At 56.2% G+C, this 19,845-nt stretch overlaps 1 protein-coding gene across 11 annotated transcripts in view; it reads right to left on the bottom strand.

Annotated features, from left to right (window-relative positions):
• DAB2IP (DAB2 interacting protein) overlaps window positions 1-19,845 on the bottom strand; it is a 188,371-nt gene that overhangs the window by 34,156 nt on the left and 134,370 nt on the right. Inside the window, exon 1 of one of the 11 annotated variants that reach the window (XM_078436533.2) lies at window positions 11,271-11,828. The exons of 9 other annotated variants lie outside the window; for them this stretch is intronic. In XM_078436533.2, coding sequence (XP_078292659.1) covers window positions 11,271-11,440 — 170 coding nt within the window. In that variant the 5' untranslated portion in view covers window positions 11,441-11,828. Of the gene's footprint in view, window positions 1-5,594; window positions 5,775-11,270; window positions 11,829-19,845 lie in introns of those variants that run through there. One more of the 11 variants, XM_078436535.2, reaches the window with a different exon arrangement.

Raw genomic sequence — 19,845 nt, 5'->3', positions numbered from 1 at the left:
ATAGTGCAGGGGAGAGGCTCCAGAAAGCAGGGGTAAATAAATGCCAGCCGCTCATGACAGTTCCAGTCCTTCTGTCTGCTCTACACACTTGCCTCAGTAGGAACAGGGGGGCAGCTGTGAGCAAGGCCAAAGCTTCCGGGGTGGGTGACGCTGCTGACATTTGGGGTGATAAGGACCCCTCAGGTCATTCTCTGTTCCTTTCCTCTGACCACTCAAGTCCCTCGTTTTCTCCATGCCTCAAGTCTTCCCCATCTGCAAAATGGGGACAAATTACATCTCCCCAAATGCTCTGGGATGCCTCAAAAAAAAAAAAAAAGCTCTTAATTTCCTGAAAGAAAGGAAAGGGTGGTCAGTATACCCTGCTGAGGGGGCCACTTTAGCCCCTTGGCCCGTGACTCCTGAGCACAGCGTTCCCCGACCCAATGTCCCACTCATGCTTGTGTGGTCCCCTGCCACTGCCCACGGCCACAACCAGGACTGGAGGGGGTAAAAGTCCTGGCCAAGGTTGGTCTCAATGGAGGAGGTGCCCACCTGGGGGCTGGCAGGACCTGTGGACTCTGGAGTCATGTCAGAACATGCCAGGAGGTCCAGGGAGCTGTGCTGGAAGCCTCTGCCCACAGCGGAAGGAGCCCGGTGCTGGAGCGCAGTCAGGGGGGAGGACACCGCGTCCCGGGACACAAACAGGGCCGCACCCCACCGGGAACATCCAGCAGAGCTCTCTCTCCCCAGGCCCAGCCTTGCCCCTCCGGCCTGGGAACTCACTGCTGAGAAGGCCAGTGCTCACTCTGGCCCAGCTGGGGCCCCAGGGGAGGGGAGAAGAATGCAGCTGCCTGGTGGCTCCCATGGCCCAGGGGAGACAGAGCCTGTCCTTAAAAGGCAGGCAGGCAGGCAGGCTGCCTGCCCTGCCTGGGAAGCGTTCCTGGGATGACAGAGCCTGGAGGCATGGCCCCTCTCGGCCCAGCATTCTGTCAGTCCAAGGCAAGGGGGGGCAGTCCTAGCAGTCACTAGATCTGGTGTGACCCTATCTGAGGGCTACACTGAGCCCTGGGCTGGCCGGTGCCTGGTCTCCAGCCTTCACCCTACCCCTGCAGCCCGTGCCTCCCCTCATACTGCAGGGCTGAGCTGGCAAAGGAGGGTCCACACCCTGACTACCAGGACAGGAGGATGGGACGGCTCATCACATGCTATGGCTACGGTGCAGCCCGAGGCCTGGCTCCCAGGAAGTGCCCCAGACATGCCGATTTAATGATCGACACTGTGGCCACGTGCACTTAACAACCACTTAAGCACCTACTATGTGCCCAGCTGTGTGACAAGTATTCCTGCCAAGACAATGGCCTTCTCCCAACATGGCCCCGCACAAAAAGCAGACGGGGGAGCCGGCACTCAAATAGGTCCTCAGAGCCCCAGCTCATGGAGTGACCTTTCCCATGCATACCCCGGTAAATCCAAGGACTTGATGAAGGAAGCTTTAAGACACCAGAGGCAACAGGCTAGGGATGTGGAGTGGCTTGGGCGGGTCACAGGGTCCAGAAGTGAGAGCTGGGATCCTAACGGCCACATCGCCCTCAGCTGGACAGTCCTGGTACCTACGTGATGCTGGGCCAGGCCCTCACTGAGAGGGAGACAGGAGGGCGGGGAACCTGGCCTGGGGGGCCTGGGCTCCTGTCCGCCCTTAACCTGCCTGTGACCTTGGGCCCCCCTTTCCCTTAAACCCACAGACTTGCTGCACAGCTCTGAACAAGCTCCCTCCTCTCTAGGCTACAGTTCCTCACCTGCTTCCAAGAGCGCCACAAAAGCCCCGACACGTCAACTCTCGAAGAACATAAGGGACCGGATACTAAATACTACAACTCCTCCCACTGCCACCACAGCCACAGTACCTTCAGAGTGATACCTCACTGCTGCCTGCAGGTGACTTGGGGTCACGGTGCTTGGGAAGAGACCAGGGACGTGAGGAGTACTGGTTCTGGTCCCCTCGGTGTCCTGGCCACCCCCCACCCCCGCCATTTCCGGTGTGGTTCTGCAGCCCTAACGGAATTTTCAAAAAGCATTCGGGAACACATTTACCTCCGCACATCTTACTTTCTTTTGGGGGGGCTGGGGGGGCAAGGGGCATGCAGAGTGTGAAGAAACAAAAAACTTTCCATCTAATCCCCCAAGTCATCCTGCAGCCTGAATAATTTTGGGTTTTTAATCAATAGCTGTCAGACTTGTCAAATTACTTTGGGGACCGCAAAGCAGTTTTTAAACATTCATAAACCTCAGTAGAACAGCGAAGTGCCCTGAATTTTAAAAGAAGAGAATCTGAGCAACACTCATTGAATAGGATGAGATCTGGGCCAATCGAAAGTGAGTTGAGGCCCAAGCGCCCCTCCTGTTCCTGCTCCTGGTCCCCAGGAGAAACAGCCTAGAGCCTAGCCAGGGTGCTCAGAAAGATCGAGGGTGACACCCTCAAACCCTCGGCCTCCCTCATCCTCCCCCAGTAAAGCCCCCACTCCCAGCCCCAGAAGCACAGCACCCAAAGCTCTGACCCGGGCCTCAGGCGCTGACATGGCAGGCCCCAGAGGACCTGGACTGTACCCCGCGGCACGCAGGTTGGGCCTGTGCTCGAATGCCCTTCCCACCTTCTCCACTTAGACGACTCTTGAGAATGGTTCAAGGCCCTGGCAGAGGTGTTCCTTCCCCGCGAGCTGAGTCTGTGCCTGTCTCCTTCTCACACATGTGAACACACCCATCCACCCCCTTGGTCCCGCAGATCACACAACTGAGTATGGGACTGGTTTCTGACTGGTTCCCCAACAACGCCCCCCTCCTGCCCCCCGCCCCAAGCAGCAACCATAAATACCTCCAACAGCTGCCTCCGGCCTTGGGGACTCATGACCCAAGCGGGTAAAGATGATGAAATTAAAAACAAATGAGCTGAAAACCAAGGACTTCCATCCCACGGAAGCCACTTCCCCTCTGGCTTATCTAATTCCTCTCAGCTCTCTACCTTCAGGAAGCCCTCCTAGGTTCAGCTGGCCCCTCCAAGGAATGTGAGGGAGGGGGCTGGGGGCGGGGCACAGGCAGCATCTTCTCCCCTCTCATCCCCTCCCCCTACTACCCAAGCGCCATGCCATTTGGCCTTCTGTTCTGTGCAGGTTGTCAGGTTAGGGTGACAAGGTGATGTGGGGACTGTCCTTCCCCCATTCCTGGGCACCAAGCTTCCTGCCTCAACCTAGGACCAGCCATTTGTCACCACAGCCCCAGCTCCTGGCACCATGCTGGTTGATGACCAGTCTAATGTAGTGAGGTCTCCTTCCTTACAAAGCTCCGTGACTTAGGTCTCCGTTTTTTCATCTGTAAAATGGGGATGACACCACCTCTGACATGCAGTGAGCCCTATGACCAGCCCTGGTTCTACCCTTCCCTGGGCACTCTGCCCCTTCCTGCCCCTGCTTATGCCCCCACTGCTGGTTTGAGTTAATCCAGCCCCCCAGTATATAGCTACTGAGTGCCTCCAGTATGCCAACACTGAGCCCGGGGACCTTGGGACGCCGGCTCCCTCTTCCTCCCAAAGCCCGCTATCTGGGTGTCCCAGCGGGTGGGACACCAGAGCTCTGCTTCCCAGACTGTAACTGGCAGGAAACAGCCAGGATCATTCGACAGCAGCAACACAGCAGGAGAGGGCGGCTGCCAGCCACAGGCTCTCAGGCCACCAACAAAGGCAGGAACTCAAGATGTCAAAGACTGGGGTGTAGCTGCTGAGTTCCTCCTGCTCCTAGCGACCACGCATCAGAGCCACCTGTGGCGCTACAATGCCTGCCTCACCTGCGACACCCCACACCTGGGAAGGGCAGGAGGCAGCCAAAGGGTCTCCTAAATGTGGGCTTCTGATGCTCACGCAAGCGCAGCCACCTCAAGACTTTGCAGGGCTTCCAAGGCCAGACAACATGCCAGACGCTGAGAGCCCACCATCTTTTCCCACCCGCACTGGCTGACTCTAGGATAAACTAGCCCAATATGTCACTTGCCACTTGGCGCACAGAATTCCAACCAGTAACGCCATATACTTTATTTTTTCACGTAGGCTTCCACCCAACGTGGAGCCCAACGCACGGCTTGAATTCACAGCCCTGAGGTCAAGACCTGAGCTGAGATCAAGAGTCGGACACCTAACCAACGGAGCCACCCAGGCACCTCTGTCGCACGCTTTTAAATACAGCTTCCCAGGTACCTCTCAACCCAGCAGCACTGGGCTGTCCACTGATGCTTGGAATGCTCCCAGCAGCCAAGTTCTCTGTACCCATCAATCCTGGCTCAAAGACCACCACCTCCACGACACATGCCCCCGCAAAACCGACAACTCCCTCCAGGGTTTGCCTCATGCACACCACCCACCCCCTCACACACTGGGAAGTGGAGGCTCGGAGGGGTCCAGCAGCTTGCCCCAGGTCACAGTTCACAGCCACCAGGGCAGGGCTGGAGGCCTGGCAATTTGGGCTCTAGCTCCAAACTATCGTCACTGCTTGTCAAAGCCTCAGGCTTTCACCAAAACTACAGAAATCATATGAGCACATGCAGCAACTTTCAAGGAACTCACAGAAACCCTGGGTCACCAGAACTATACACTGAGCCCTGCCTTTGTCACCTCCCGTGCGACCCTAGGTAGATCGTTTCCCCCATCTGGCAAATGGTGAGAAGGACACCTTGCTGGAAGGAGTCCCATCCACCACCGGCCTCCCGGTCGTGACAGCAAAGGTGGCTGGGACCAAGGGACGCGGAGACTTGTAACAAGCCAGGGACAGTGCTTAGCACTTCACAGCACTGGCTCCTTTACCCTCGCAATCTCTCCACCAGACAGTTCATAACAAGCTGAATCCCTGCCTCTTCTGGAGACAGAGGTACTTCCCCAGGAAAGACTGCCACCTCACAGTACCCTGGCTCCCAACTGCTGTTTCAGACATGGAAGCCGGAGCTGAACACACCCCGGGCCCAGAACAGCCTTCCAGGTCTTCCACCGCCCCCAGCCTGCAGGCCCACGGATCAGGGAGCAGACACAGGCGGCGGGTGGGGGGGGGGGGGGGGGGCGCGGTGGCGGAGGAGCCCGGCTCCGGGGTTGGGGGGCTGGGGTGGAGATGACATGGCCCCCCAACCCCAGCCCGGCCCCACCCAGCCTGGCCCAGGGTGGGGCGACTCAGAGCAAAGGCCAAGATCCTCCGCTCAGAAAACTTTTCGGCCATTCCTAGCATTTCCCGGTTCTCAAAGAGGTTAGGCCCAAGATTTGACTGTGGGAAGAAGCACCCGACACTGGATTTCCTCTCTTTAAAAAATAAAACCGGCAGCAACACTTCTCAGTTTTCCGCTTTTTGGCGGGGCTCATCTGTTTTCCACATTCTGGGCGGGCGGCACATGTCTACAGAGACACCATCACTGGAGAACAACAGAGTCCCCAAGATCGCTACCTGTGACAACCCCTCTCTGCCCAGCCTGCTCCCACCCATCTCACGTGGGTCTCCCTGGGCCCGGGACACTGGTCAGGGGCCCTGGGGCTGGCAGCTTCCCGCATTCCAACCTCCACTCAGGCCGGTCAGGACAATCAGGCCACTCACCATCCCTCAGCACGGCCACCAGGATCACCAGGATCACCAGGATCGCCAAGCCGGGGGAAACCGAGGGCCACGCCAGCCACCGGTCTGCCCGCCGTCCCCCACCGGGCCCAGCCAGTCCAACCGCGCTCTGGTCCTAGACATACCACTCCGGCTCTGTCTGCTGGGACTAATCACTGCTAGTTAAACAAAGGCTAAGTTCCAACTCTCTGTAATGTGCTTTTAAAGGGCCAGTGTCCCACTTGGGGCTGCCGGGGACTTAAAGGCACAGATCCCTTTTTCGGTACAGGAAACCAAGACCGCAAAAACCAAAAAAACTCCCCCGAAGTCATGACCAGAATGGAGGCCTTGGGCTTCTCAGGAAGATCTAGACAAAATGCACAATACTAAAAACCCAAATTTCACCTGAAGAACCCCCAAAACCCCAAAACGCGGTTGCATCTGCAGAATTAAGAGCAGACACCGCAGCCACAATTCTTAGGCGCTCACTATGTGCCAGACACAGCGCTTCACGCCTCGCAGCACTGTCCCAGGATTCCACACAGCCACTCCACAGACAAGCATTCCCTGGACCCCATGGAGGAAGCTGCAGCAAAGCCGGTGAGCCCAGGCAAAGCCAGGCTTCCTGCTCCCACCTGGCCCCTCCGGAGGGAGGCCCGCTTTCCCCACCCCGGCCCTTAGGTCCCACCTGTTCCATACCCACTAGCATCTTTCCTTCGTGGGTAAAACGCGGGGGTTACATGGGGACTCACTTGTTGCAGGTGTCCAACCACTGGGCTTTCTGTCTGGGCCTCAGAACCCTGTGAAGCCAGTTGTATTGTTTCCCTTCTTACAGATGAAAAGACTGGAAATCATGCCTGGACACAACACGGCAGGAGATAGACAAACGCTGGGTAAGGGTGAAATACAGAAAAAGGAGAGAGGAGGAGGTCAAGGAGAGGAAAGAGGCAGGTCCACAGACCTGCAGGAACGGGCACCTGACACTCAGGCCCTCATTCCTTTCCTGAAAGGCTGTAAGGCCAGAGGTGGGGACAAGTGAGGAGAGCCGTCCTTCCGAGCACAGGGCTCAGGCAAGCTGGCTAAGGCCCTTCCACTGTCCATGAGAATGGAGGTAGGGCTGCAGGACTTGGGGCTCTCTTAAGGCCCCTAGGATCCAAGGGTGGGCAGGGCCTGCCCAGCTGCTAGAACAGAAGTGGGCAGGGGGGAAGAAAGGAGAGACCTCACTGCCTGGGCCTTGGTACCTGGCCTAACCAGCCCTCTAAGAAAGGTGGGCCATTTCCTGGCACCTGGAGTGGCTGGGCACACTGTAGGTGCTGTTCAGCCATCCTCTATCAATCAGAAAGGCCAAGGCCAGGCAGCGTCCTCAGGCCTAACTCTGAAAGGGCCAGCTCCTTCAAAGATTACCTTTCTTGTTTCTGTTTCTGGGAAGTCTGGTAATCAATCAAGTTTGAAGCTGGGTAGGCTGCTGGTTTAAGGACACGGGCTCTGAAGCCAGACAGTTCAAATCTGGGCCGTGTCACTTACAACCTGGGTGTCTGTGGACAAGTCACCTGTTTCCCCCTCTGTAAAATGGACACTTAACCTCACAACAGGGTTGCTATGAGAAATCGATGAATTACAGAACAAGGCCCGGCTCAAAGTGAGCACTTAAGAAAGAGCAGCCGGATTAGCTAGGTAGAAGGAGGCTGCCCCAGGATCTGCTAGGAGGCACAAAGTGGGAAAAGGCTTCCCGGGTAGTGACCCTGGGCAAGTCACTTCTTTTTCCAGTCCTCAGTTTCCTCCTGTTAAAAAGGTGGGGTGGAGGTCCAACTGGAATCCTCAGGGACTACCATGCAAGACCACCCACCCCGTAGAACTTCCCAGATGCCTGCCTTCCCCCAGAAGCATCCAGGCCAGAAAGCCATGGAGACTGGGAAAGGGTGGGCTGTGGCCCAAATCCTTAGAAACCTGTAAATAGCCTGCCTCTGTGCTGCACTGCTCCCAGGCTAACTGGGGTCTGCTAGGAGGAGGGAAGCAACAGAGAAAAGCCACCTGGCCTGTTGGGAGGGAGCATAAGGCCTCCTCCTCATCCTTCCAGGGAGAACCCAGGCCCACCCCTGCCTTCTCTAGGTCTCGGTCTCCCCACACTCCCCACTGAGGGGGTAGGCTCCATCTCAGGTGTCTCCCATGGGATGTTAGGCAGCCAAGCTTGCTTTCCTGTGGGGAGTTCGGCAACAGCCACACAAGCCACCCCACACCTGCTACACAAACAGCCTCCCAGAAGCTGGGGGCTCCCTTGGCTCCAAGAGCCCCCAAGGCTTGACCAGTTTCAAGGCCTGCCTGTGCTAAAAAATGGGAGGATATGGAGTACCAGAGGAAACAGGTGGTCAGGAGGAATGTCCTATAGCCTTGGCAGAGCATATGACCACTATTTGTAAGGGGCAGTGAGAGACCCGGTGCCCTACACCCCACCATCACCTCCTCACCCACAGGGTTAGTCAGTAAGGATGGTCTCACTGCCGGGAGTCAGGGTGGGGGGGAGGCGGAATGTTGCAGGCCTGGGATGCAATTCTGGTGGTGTTACTTAGCAACTATAACCTCTGGACAAGACTTTTCACTTTTCTGGGCCTCAGTTTCTCCGGGTGTAAAACAAGGAAATACTCTATCCCCTGCAGGTAGCAGATGTAACACTGATTAACCAGATGCAGAGGAAGCATTTAACAAAACAACCCAGCAGCCCAAGGACACAAATATCTGAGTGTCATTTATTCATTCAACATATACTGAGAACCCACCTGAGGACCATTAGAACTTAGGGTGTCCCCAACCCTAGGGTCCCTCCCCCAAGCCAAACACTTTCTAAACTCCCTGCACAGCCAGCCAAACCTTGGGGGAGGTCAAGGTCTTGGCTACCAAAATGCCCTGAAAAAGATCTCAAACTTCTCTGGAAGCCAAACCACAAAGGAGCCTTCCAGAGCAAAGCTATCAGTATAAATGAACCCTAGCTGTGCTCTGGGAAAAGTGAAAAGACCCTCTAAGTAAACCTAGCTCTACAATGTTCTTCTCTAGGGGCCTTGGACCCAGAGACAGACCGAATAGGGAGAGGGGGAAGAAAAGGGACAGGCGGTCCCACAGGCTAGGAAAAAATGAGCCACTACAGGGCAGTTAGGGAGCCCTGCAGAGAGAGGGAGAAGGAAAAGCCCAGAGAACCGCTAAAGAGCATTTCAGGGGGCCCCTCCAGCCCTCTGCATCAGCCTCCAAGGATTCTGCTTATAGGATTCGATGGGAGCACCAGCCACTGGTAAACCCAACAAAGAAGGAACGTCTGAGCCACCACCTGATCCTCCCCTGCTTCCCAGGGACTGGGCGGTTCTTCCTGCCCTTCCCTAACACCAGCCTCCTCTTCTATCCAACACACCTGTCCTATCCCAGTGGTTCTCCCCATGGTCCCCGAGGGCCTTCATGGGGCCGGGGCCAAGCACGGTTTCCATCCTCTCCTTGCTGACAGAGGACAGCCCACACCCTCCCTGAAACCCAGGTCACCAGAGCCTCCCTGCCACACTGAGGTTCTCCCAACTCCTTCCCTGCCACCTCACGCCCTTTCCTCCAGGGGTTGGAATTGCTCAGGCTCTCCAAGGGGGCACTCTCCTTTAGCAGGACACTTTGCTTTGGTGGTTTCATCTGCTCCTTTGCTTTCACCTACTCTAGTGTGCTCAAAGGCCCCTCTAAGATCCTATCCCCAGCCCTCCCGTCCTTTGAGCTCCAGACTCACACATCTGCACGCTGGGCTGACATCTCCTCTTGGACGCCTCATAGAAGCTCCAGCCTGAAATGTCCCAAGTGGAGTCTCAGGAGCCTCAAAAGCCAGAAGCCCTCCCTTTCCCTGGCCTTCAGGATCCAATCCATCAGCAAATCCTATTGCTACCACCTCTAAAGTCTCCCTTGCCTGCCCCAGCCAGGAGCCTCACCGCCCCCCCACCCCCCACCCCCCCTGGCCCCTGCTCCCTACCAGGGAGCCAGACGGATGATTTAGAAACGCAAATCACAAATCGGATTATTTAACGCCTGGGCTAGAAACCCTTCCAGCCCTCCCTCCAGCACTCGGAATAAATCCACACTCTTCCCCAGGTGGAGGAAGGCAGGTGCCTACTCTGACCTCATCCATCAAACCCAACCCCCGCCCCCTCCCTTTCAGCCTCTGCTTTCCCGCCTTGGGGACTTTGTACTTGCTGCTCCCTTGGCGGGAGGTCTTGTTCCTCCCCTGTCTGGGAAAGGCTGCTCCTGGAACTCAGTTATTCCCGAAGAGCCCGTCTATCACAGGTCCTGCCCCACCCCCATCACTCCCCACTGAAACACTTGTTTCCTTCATAGCATTCTGCTCATTCAGCCAGCAAATATTTATTTAGCGCAAACTATGTGCCAGGCACTATTTTAGGCACTGGGAATCCAGGTGCTGAACAAAGCAGACAAAAATCCCTGACTTACATTTCAGTAGGGCAACTTCACCCAATCTGGAATTACATTGTTTCTCCACTTATTTATGATCGTCTGTCTCTCCAGCACGGCCAGGGCGGGGTCTTGAATTTCTGCATCCTAAGGGAGACTCTGGAGAGCCCCTCCCTCTCCTGGTGTGAGAGCTCAGGGAGAAATGTGTGAAATGAAGAACAAGGCAGCAAAAGAACCAAATCCAGAAAGACCAAGAAGTCAAGCCTTTACTGTCTCCTAGGGCAGATGACTCTCACTGCCCGAGGGGGTCTCAGGCTTCTACAACTCCCCCCACCTTCCCCGCCCCCCCCCCCCACCAGCCCTTCTGGGGGACAGACAGCATGCACAAATGGCAGCTTTGGTTAACTGCTGGAAAACAGAGGGATGATTACAGGTCTGCGCAGTCAGGGAAGGCTTCTTGAAGAGGAAATCTGAACAAGGCCAAACCCCCACCCTTCCAAATCTAGAGAGAGGAAGGAAAACAGATTTGTGTTTTAGGGCTCTGATGTTCTTTGCGCTAGTAGGAAAAAAGAAAAAAAACCCTGCTCCAAAAAAAACCCTTTACTTTTTATTAGTGTCTGGATCAATAAAAGTTTTAGGAGTAAAGCTTCTCTCCTGCAATACTAACTGCCAGAGAGACAGGCTAGGATTATTAAATCTGTCTCTAAGAGGCAGTGCTTTGCCCTTTTCCTCACCCGTGCGAGGAGCCCCAGGCTAAGAGAACAGAAGCCCGAGGGTTCTCATTGGCTCCTCACTGGGCAGCTTGGGGTCAAAGCCCACCTCACCAACCCTGCCAGGTCCCTAGGCCCAGATCACCTTCCAGGCACCCCACAGCCTAGACTGTTTTGGCCTCCTTGGTCCTATGTTCCTGGGCCTCTCTCTACCCTGCCACAAAGACTTGAAGTTCCCTCAGAAGAGGGCCTGATTCCCAGGAGAGAGCAGCCAGCCTAGCAACCCCAGCGGCACCTTCACTCTTCCCAAGCCCCGAGGGGTTCTCCCATTCAGTCCCCAAGGAGCAGCACGAGAAGGGGCCTGGGCTAGCTGTTACAGTAGACCTTCTCAGAGCACCCAGGAGAGCCTGGCCTGAGGGCAGATGGGGTCCCGGAGCTGGGCCTCTTTGGAGCAACAGCCCCACACCCTCCAGCCAGATCCACACCCACCCACCAGGGAGGAAGTTTCCTGTGCCCCCTTCCTCCCACTGAGCCCACCACAGACCTTAGCAGTGGAAGCGCAGGCCTCTCAAATGACCCCGGTCTGGACACTAGGGGCCTGGGAGCCAGATCTGGTTTTCGAGGATGGCCGGGTCTCCACAGAGCAGGTGCTCTGGCCCGGCCCAGAATCCTGCCAAGGTTGTCACCAAGGAGTCCGAGGCCACAGAGGCCCATTCCCGAAAACAGTGTGCAGCCGGGTGCCTCTCCCAGCCGGATCAGGGGACCTCTCAGCTTGGGCCAGCATCTAAGAGGTGTGTTCAGGCGTGCTTCCCCTTCCTGCAAAGCACATGCTGAATCTGTCTTCCAAGTTGAAATTTCAAAAATTACTTAAAAAAAAAAAAAAAAACAACGGTGACAACATCTAGAGATTTCCGGGTTCTCCAGGGAACAAGTGGAAAATTACAGTCTTCCATACATGTAACCACATGGCACAACCTCCAGGTACAAGAAATCTAGAAAGACTCCAGAAAACCAACAGTTGCTTCCAGCCACAGGCAAGTCTTCCGGAGCACCTGGGCACAGTGCAGACCTGGCATCAAGCTCTGGGTCCAGGAAGCTGGAGGAGCCTCAGCCAGAGAGGTCCCTTGCAGGCTCCTCCCATAAAGTGCTGACTCCGCCCAACGTACTATCCTGCCCCAGTCCCGCCTCTGGGCCTTTGCACTTGCTATTCCCTCCGAGCACCTCTGGCTCTGGGCAAGGCTGGTTTCGCCTCATTCCGGTCTCATATCAAGTCTCCTATCAAGTATCCTAGGAGAGGCCATCCCTGGCCCCTCCAGCTAAAGGAGTAACTTCCACCTCCACCCCCAAGTTACCACCCAGCTTCGTTTTTCCTGATCTGAAATCATCATGTTTGGCCCCCCTTTTCTTCCACCGTTAAGAATGTCAGGTCTGTGAGAACAGGGACCTGTTCACCCTGGTAAGCCCGGAACACCTCGGATCAGTGTGTGCTAAAAGAATATCTTTCAGCATCTTTCTGCAGCAGGCCAGCCACAGCTTTGCAAGCCTTGTGGGGTAACTTGGGGGGCGCGCCAAGCGCCCATCCACCAGCGGCTCCCGGCGCATTCCAACGGGCGGCGCCACGCCCCACTCCCCAGGCCGGAAGCGGCCGGCCCGGGAGCCCGCCCACTGGGAGCCGCACGCCCCGCCCCTCCCAGGCCCCGCCCCTCCCAGGCCCAGCGTCAGGGGCCGGTCCGAGCGGCCAGCTGCCCCAGGCTGCAGCCACCTTCCGCTGTGCTCCAGCCGCCCCCGCCCCCGCGGAGGCCACACCCAGGTTCCTCGGCTCCGAGCGGCAGCCCGGGGGGGGGGGGGGGGGGCCCCCACCCCCTCCCACCACGCACTTCCATTGAAACATTTTTAAAGTGTGAACAAAGGCGGAGGTGCCGGCAAGGCAAGGGATTTGCCTACCCAAATCACCAGAAGGGCCGAGAGGAAGCAGGCCTTGCTTGAACTCCGTCCTTGGTTCAAGTTCCTCTCCCCCCAGGTTCCTCTCCTGTAGGAAAGCACCCATATCCTGAGTGGGACCAGCAGGGCAGGTGTAGGATTAACTGCCTGGAGGGAGGAGACACTCCGTGAGCAAGGTCAGTTGCCCAGGTTTGGGAAGACTGTGGGGGCAGACAGCCCCGGTCAGACCGTGGACCCAAGTGCCACCCCACCCGCTGGCCTGGAGATTCATCCTCAAGCCACCCTCACATAGCCCTCACTGAAACACAAATCCCCCTGGGAAGGGCACCCCCAGTCAACCCAACATTTTTGCCTGGAGTCACCCCCTTTTCCATTCCACTTGAGAAGCCCACATATTGAGCCTCTCCCACACACAGGGAACACCTCCTCTTCCAGCCCCCCCCCCCCCCCCCCCGAAGCCTCCACGGGGCAGGGGGTGCTGCCGCCCGGCTTCCTGATACAATGAGATAATGGTACCCAATCCCTCCATGTAAATATGGAAAGAGAGGCTGGTGGGGGAAGAAAGCCCCATCCTGGGGTCCTGCCTACTCCATAGCTTCTATATCCAGAGGCACCACCGGCCCCAGTTGAGTCCACGGTGGTTTCGGCCTGCTCCAGTTCCTCCGCAAACAACTGAACTCCTATCAGGGGCCAGACCGCCCAGCACCTGTGTGCACGCAGGCAGGACTTGGGCCAGGACTGGGGCACCAAAGGCTGCTGAAGAGGTCTGACTGTGGTGTCACAGCAGTGGGAAGCCCCAAACTGGAAAGTCTGTAACTCACTCTGTGCCCTGCTGTGTCCTCACTTGGGCTCAGCTCCCGCAGGTGATTCTGGCCACAGGTGAGCCAATGAGGCCTGCAGGTACCCACAGAGCCCGGGGGGCTCCTAGGCCGAGGGGCCCTTCCTTAAGCTCACAGCTTTCGTCTGAGTCTACCCAAAGTCTTCGTGAAAATTTCAAAATAGGAGAGAGGTGAGGCTGTAGTCACAAGAGAGGCCATGTTCGGGCAGAAGAAGCCCCTTTGGCTCCCAGAGCAGCCAAGGCTATGGGAAGGAGGGACAGAGAACATCTCCCAAGCATCTCCTCTAGGGTGCAGGCCCTCAACAGACCTCCCGCTTGAACTCAATCTGGCTCAAACAGGCAAGGCCAATGATGTGACCACTTTACCGATGAAGCAGTCAAGTCCAGAGCAACTCGGGCACTTGCACAAGTTGACCCAGCTTCATCTGAAAGTAGATGTGCCTCGCCCCAGACAACCTGTTACCCATCCTGTCCTCTGACTCCATCTCCAATTCCAACACCTCTTCCTCACGGAAGCCTTCCCAGATTTCCCCCAGGCAGGAAGCCATCCTACCGGATGCTCCACCTACTTCTAATATTTTGTTATGACAAAATAGGCCCCTACGACAGGGGCTTCTCAGTACAACAGCCGTCACGGAAGGGGGTCAAAAGCCAGAAAGAAACATAGCCTTTTCATAACATATATAATTGTCAAATCACAATGTCGTACACCTGAAACCAATATATTATATGCCAACTGTACTTCAATTAAAAAAAAAAAGGAAACAAGCCTGTATTTGCGGTCAGAATCCCATCAGGCTCCCACGCTCACCAGCCGCTTGATAAAAGCTTCTTCCTCCATACCCTTCTAGCCTCAGCTCAGAGGACTGCATAACCTCTTGGAAGCTCCTTTCAGAGTCAACTTGAATGATATGTAAAAGCACAGAGCACACAGTGACTTGGGGGATTTCAGAGGCTGCCTGGATCCAGACCCTCCCGGTTCTAGCACCTCCAGTGAGCCAGGCCTTCCTAATCATTAGGTCCTACCTACCCATTGCACTGCACCTCCCCTTCATACTAGCAGCCAGCCTCGGGCTGGCCTTTTCTGCTCGGCCCCAGGCATGCCCTGCCCTTCCTCCAAGCTCCACCTTGGCTCCCGGGGCTCTCCTCCCCTCCAGCCCCTACTTCCCATTCTCATTCAACTTTCCAGACCTAGCTTAATTGCCCCCACCTCTGGAAAGCCTTTCCCAGGGTCCCCAGGCACAGGAAGTACAAAATCTCCCCCTCCCTCTTCCGGAATTCCTGACCTGTCTCCTGCCCGTGCCCCACTGGGTCCTGCTGTGTGCCCTGGCAGGCCCCCTCCTTGGGGTCCATTCAGCTCTGGTTTTCCAAGTCCTGGGACTCAAATAAATGGGTGATGAACATGTACACCCTGCAGGCCAGTCTTCTCCCGAAAGCTCAGAGCCCAGATGTGGCATCACCTTTTAGAGCTAAAGATGTCTCACCAACTGGGCTAGGCTCTCTGGAGAACTCTGGAACCCTCCTCCCTCAAGGAGCTTCCCCTTTCCTGGTGTGCAAGAGCCAGCCCCAAGATTGTCAAGGAACACTTCCACACAATGCTTATACATCCCCTTTGGGAGAGACGTGTTCACAACCCAGGAGGGAGGACCTTTCTTGTGGCCACTGCTCTCTTCTCTCCAGAGCCCATACAGATGATGGAGGCCCTTTCTGACCTGCCCAGAACTGGCTCAGCTAGAGGAGGGTGCTGATGTCACCCACTGCCTGAGGATGAGTCTGTGGGACAAAGGTGGGCACTGGGACTGGAGACAGATGCCCTGCAGGAGAGTCGGCCCCAGGGACTGGCTGTTCATGGTCAAGAGCTGCTGAAGAGACAACTGCCCTATTTTGCCGAAGGTGAAAAACAAACTTGGTAATAGACTAAGGGCCGCCTCTGGATAGCAGCTGCAATGCACACCAGCTGTTAATTTATGCGAGCACATCTATGCTTATGTGGTTTTACCATCACCGACAAACAAATGTGTCCTGGCACCTGCTATGTGCCAGGCCCGGTGCTAGGCTTTTTACATACATTATCTCGATTAATCCTCCAGAGAGCCATAAGCTGTGGGTAGCCACAGCGACATTTTACGAAAATGAGGCCGAAACACAGACAGGTTGGAAGAGCTGTCCAAGGTTACACAGCTTGTTAGTAGTGGGAGCTGGGATTCCAGGCCGCTCAATAATCTGGTCCCCCACCCCCTGTCTTTCTGGTCTAAGATGCCAGCGCTCACCATTCCAGAGCCTTGGTTCTCGGTCCCTCTCTCTGTGCTCCCTACTCACCTGGTTTTGCATGGGGAGGGGGGGCGGGGAGGGGAGGTTAATGTATAGTGTCAGCCCACAGCCACTCCCTCCCTCCTCTCCACCTGCTCACACACCTCCCATTAGGCCAGCCGGGCTCCCCACCTTCGCCACCTCCTCCCCCATTACTCCCATCTGCCAAGTCCCCGACCGGTGCCTTGTGGTGATGACTTCAGCTGGCAGAGAATCCTGGAAACTTTTCCTCCCCAGTGATGTTGACACATGTTCACTCAAAAAATGCAATGTTCCCATCAAAGTATTTGGGGCGGGGGAGTTAATTCCCACCCATGTGAAGCCCCCTTGGGAAAACAGAAAGTAAATTTACTCAAACTTGCAATAAGACACAGTCAGCATTTCTTTCTTGGTTGTCACAGTGCCAAGTGCTGGGCAACACTCAGCATGGGGTTCCAGGGACTGAATGCTACCAAGGGGCAAGGGGGAGGGGTGGCTACAGTTTATGAGACTGGCTGCTAGACCCCTATCATGCAGTACTCTGGGGTCGACCGGTGGCCAGGTCCCCTCATCCCTAAGCCCTGCCCCCAAAGGCCCACGTTCCATTCACAGTGCTCCATCAACCAGGGCCTAGCTTCCGCATCTCTGACTAGGTCACTCACTGCCCAGTCCCCAAGTCCTGTCCCCACCCCACGACAGCAGGGCCCTGCCCTCGTGGCCATCACCCCATCACGTCTACACCAGTCCCAATGCCCGCGTTCACAGACCGGCCCTCCAGTTTCACCAAATCCCTAAAAGGTCAAGGAATTCAACCCTCCCTGAACTGTCCCCTTACCTACTGTGTACCCCTGGGACCAGCAACACCCCCAGTTTCCAACACCAGGCACTGTGACCTGGGTGTCTTCCTGGGGGGCAGCGGTGGCTGGCTAGGTACTAATTCATCCCAGCCCGGCCACTGGGCAACTAGAGGTACTGCCCTGTGAGGCCAGAGCAGGCTGAACTTGGGAAAGAGCCAGCCCTCTGCCACAGAGAAGATGGACACAAGGAGAGGCCTGTAGACCGACTACGCCCTGCCCACAATTCTCCACGTAAGGAGACAGCACTTCTGCAACAAGATGGCACCCATAGCCCATGCCAGGGTTCCCGGAGCGCCGGTCTTAGATGTTCCCGGCTCCGAGAGGGTGCACAGAAGCATCTGATTTGATTTCCACCCAATGTTTTCCAAGAGTCTATTACACGTATCTTTGTACAGAGCTGCCAGAGTCTGACGCTCCTAGCCTCTCTCCCAGGACATGTGTCAAAGCGAGGCATCACTGTCCCACTTTACAGATGAGAAAACAGGCCCGCCAGTCCAAGATCACACAGCTAGAACGTGTGTGACATCGGTATACGAGCAAGTGAACAAGACATGCCATCTCTGCCCCCAGGAAGCTGGCAGTCCAGCACAGGAGGGACAGAGACAGACACCAGCGCCACCAGCGCCAAACGAAAGCACACTCAGCCTGCAGGCCCAGAGGCAGCTGTGAGAGCATCGGATGCAGGGCCTGGCCCGACAGGGGACCTGTCTACAATGGCTGCGGGAACAGCACCTCCAGTTTGGGCGCAGGGAATCAGGAAAGGTTTCACGGAGAGGGTGTCCCAGCCCATCCACCTTCTGAGATTCGGGTCTCCTACCAAGCCCTGTGCCCGGCACACGGCACAAGGGAATAAGCGTGGCCAGGTTAACTGTCCACGTACCAGGTCGCGTTCCCAGTATGACAGCCCGGCCCCAGGAGGCGTGTCGGGTACCCGCGCTGACCTAGGGATGAGGGGACGGATGTGCACAGCAGTCGAGCTCTCCGCTCCAAACCATGCCGGTAGTCAGGTCCCGGCAGACCCGACTCCAAGGCCCTCCTCTCCCACAAGCAGCTAATTTCTGTGGGGCTTCGTTTCCTTGTCCGTAGACACTCCGCTGTCAGGAGCACCTGTACTGCGGCTGGGTGCTGGACATTACACGCCCCGCGCCTGCGGCCTGGGCCCGGGAGGTGGTGCCCGCGCGCCCCAGCCCCTGCTCCGGCAGCCTGTTGGGTGAATGGGGTGTTCCTCTTCCCGAGCCACGCGTGCTGGGGGGTGGCCACCGACACGGAGTTATAATTGGTGAGCCTGGCGGCACAAAGCCCAGCAACACACCCGGCGGGTGATGGCGCTGCGGGGGAAATAGCTGAGCACAGCAAATACAGCCGTTGACCCAATTCAGTTCCGTTCGGTCTTCGAGAAAATAATTGAGTTTAAATGAATAGGTTTCCCGTGTCCCCTCCGGCCTCAGGAAGGGTGGAAAGGGAGAAGGGGAGACAGGAACAGTTCCCCAGGCTCACTGTTGGTTATTTTTGAGTCATTAGGCCCGTGAAAGGTTCCTTTCTTTCCACGGTGGCCAGCAGGGCTCAAACATGTCTGGTGGGCAGTGAGGCAGAGTGAAAACTATGCCAGGTGGGCGGCGAGGACAAAGTGCAAGGCTTGGCCTTACCAACACCAGCTTTGTGGAGGGGCCCAGCGGTCCCCTTGGGCCCCAGGCTCAGTCTGTAGAAAGGGAACGATACCCCCATGCCCCCGGACACATACCTCCCAGGGTCACTGGGAAGTGCTCAGGCAGGCTAAGCCAACTTGAAGGTCTCGCAGGGACTAAACGAGTCTGGGGTGATTTGCAGTGGCCAGTTCCCTGCCCTTCAGGAGTACAAGCCCAATGCCACCACACCTGTTCATTCGGGAAAAGCCAGAAATCCAGATTTCTCAGGACAATGTTTCATGGGTGTTGAATGACTTATTGGTAACCCATTCTTAAAAAGACACCAAAACTGGGGCGCCTGGGTGGCTCAGTCGGTTAAGCGGCCGACTTCGGCTCAGGTCATGATCTCGCGGTCCGTGAGTTCGAGCCCCGCGTCGGGCTCTGTGCTGACAGCTCAGAACCTGGAGCCTGTTTCAGATTCTGTGTCTCCCTCTCTCTCTGACCCTCCCCTGTTCATGCTCTCTCTCTGTCTCAAAAATAAATAAATATTAAAAAAAAAAAAAAAGAAAAAAGACACCAAAACACCTTTGCGCCCTCTCAGACCCAGTGAAACCTGCCTGTGGGCTATGTGTGGCCACGGGCCACCTGTGTGCCACCTCCGATTTAATGACAACTAGCGTACAGCAATTTATGATGTGCTTGGTGCCCTCCTGTTTGTTGCCTTATAATTTTCTTTGGCTGTGAGGCCAAGCCCAGCACTGCTACAGTGGGAGAGGCAAGACACGCCCTCCCCTCAAGGTGGGACTCTTGAGACCCCAGGGAAGGATGAGGAGGGGCTGCTCCCCCCTCTGCTATGGGAAGGTAGGTGGATGGGCTGGGACTGGTTTCATCCTAGAAATGAGGGGCCCTGGTCTCACCTCCTTTGCTGCCCTCGATTCCCCGTTAGGGTCTCAGCTTCCTCTTCAGCCAAAAGGGAGTTTCTTTCTTTTATGTTTATTTTTGAGAGAGAGAGAGAGAGACAGAGAGAGACAGACCAGGGGAGGGGCAGAGAGAGGGAGACACAGAATCCGAAGCAGGCTCCAGGCTCTGAGCTCTCAGCACAGAGCCCGATGTGGGGCTCGAATCCACAAACTGCGAGATCATGACCTGAGCTGAAGTCAGACGCTTCACTGATGGAGCCACCCGGGAGCCCCAAAAGAAAGTTTCTGAGAGGACCAAATAAGAAAGGGAAAGCTGCGAGAGAAAAAGTGAGCATGTGTGTCCAGTCTCCGCAGAGAAGCAGTGCCGCACGCAGAGTGGAAAGAGTGAATCAGCAAGACCTCGGGTCATTTCGCCAACTGCCAGCTCTTGGCTGTGTGGGCCTAGGGAAGTTACCTAACCTCTCTGTACCTCGGTCTCTTCCCCCGTACACCGGAGGTAAGACGCTTTGGCACACAAGGCTGTTGTGACGATGAGAGGACATGATCACTGTCAAATCACTGGTAAGATGCCTGGCACACAGCAAGGGATCAAAAAATGATAGGCATTATTATTATTGTTATTGTTATCTTCGGTGAAAAGCATGCCAGA

The sequence above is a fragment of the Panthera onca genome, chromosome D4 (assembly GCF_046562875.1).
Source record: "Panthera onca isolate mPanOnc1 chromosome D4, mPanOnc1 haplotype 2, whole genome shotgun sequence".
Taxonomy (NCBI): Eukaryota; Metazoa; Chordata; class Mammalia; order Carnivora; family Felidae; genus Panthera; species Panthera onca.
This window is presented reverse-complemented; position numbering and strand designations above follow the sequence as displayed.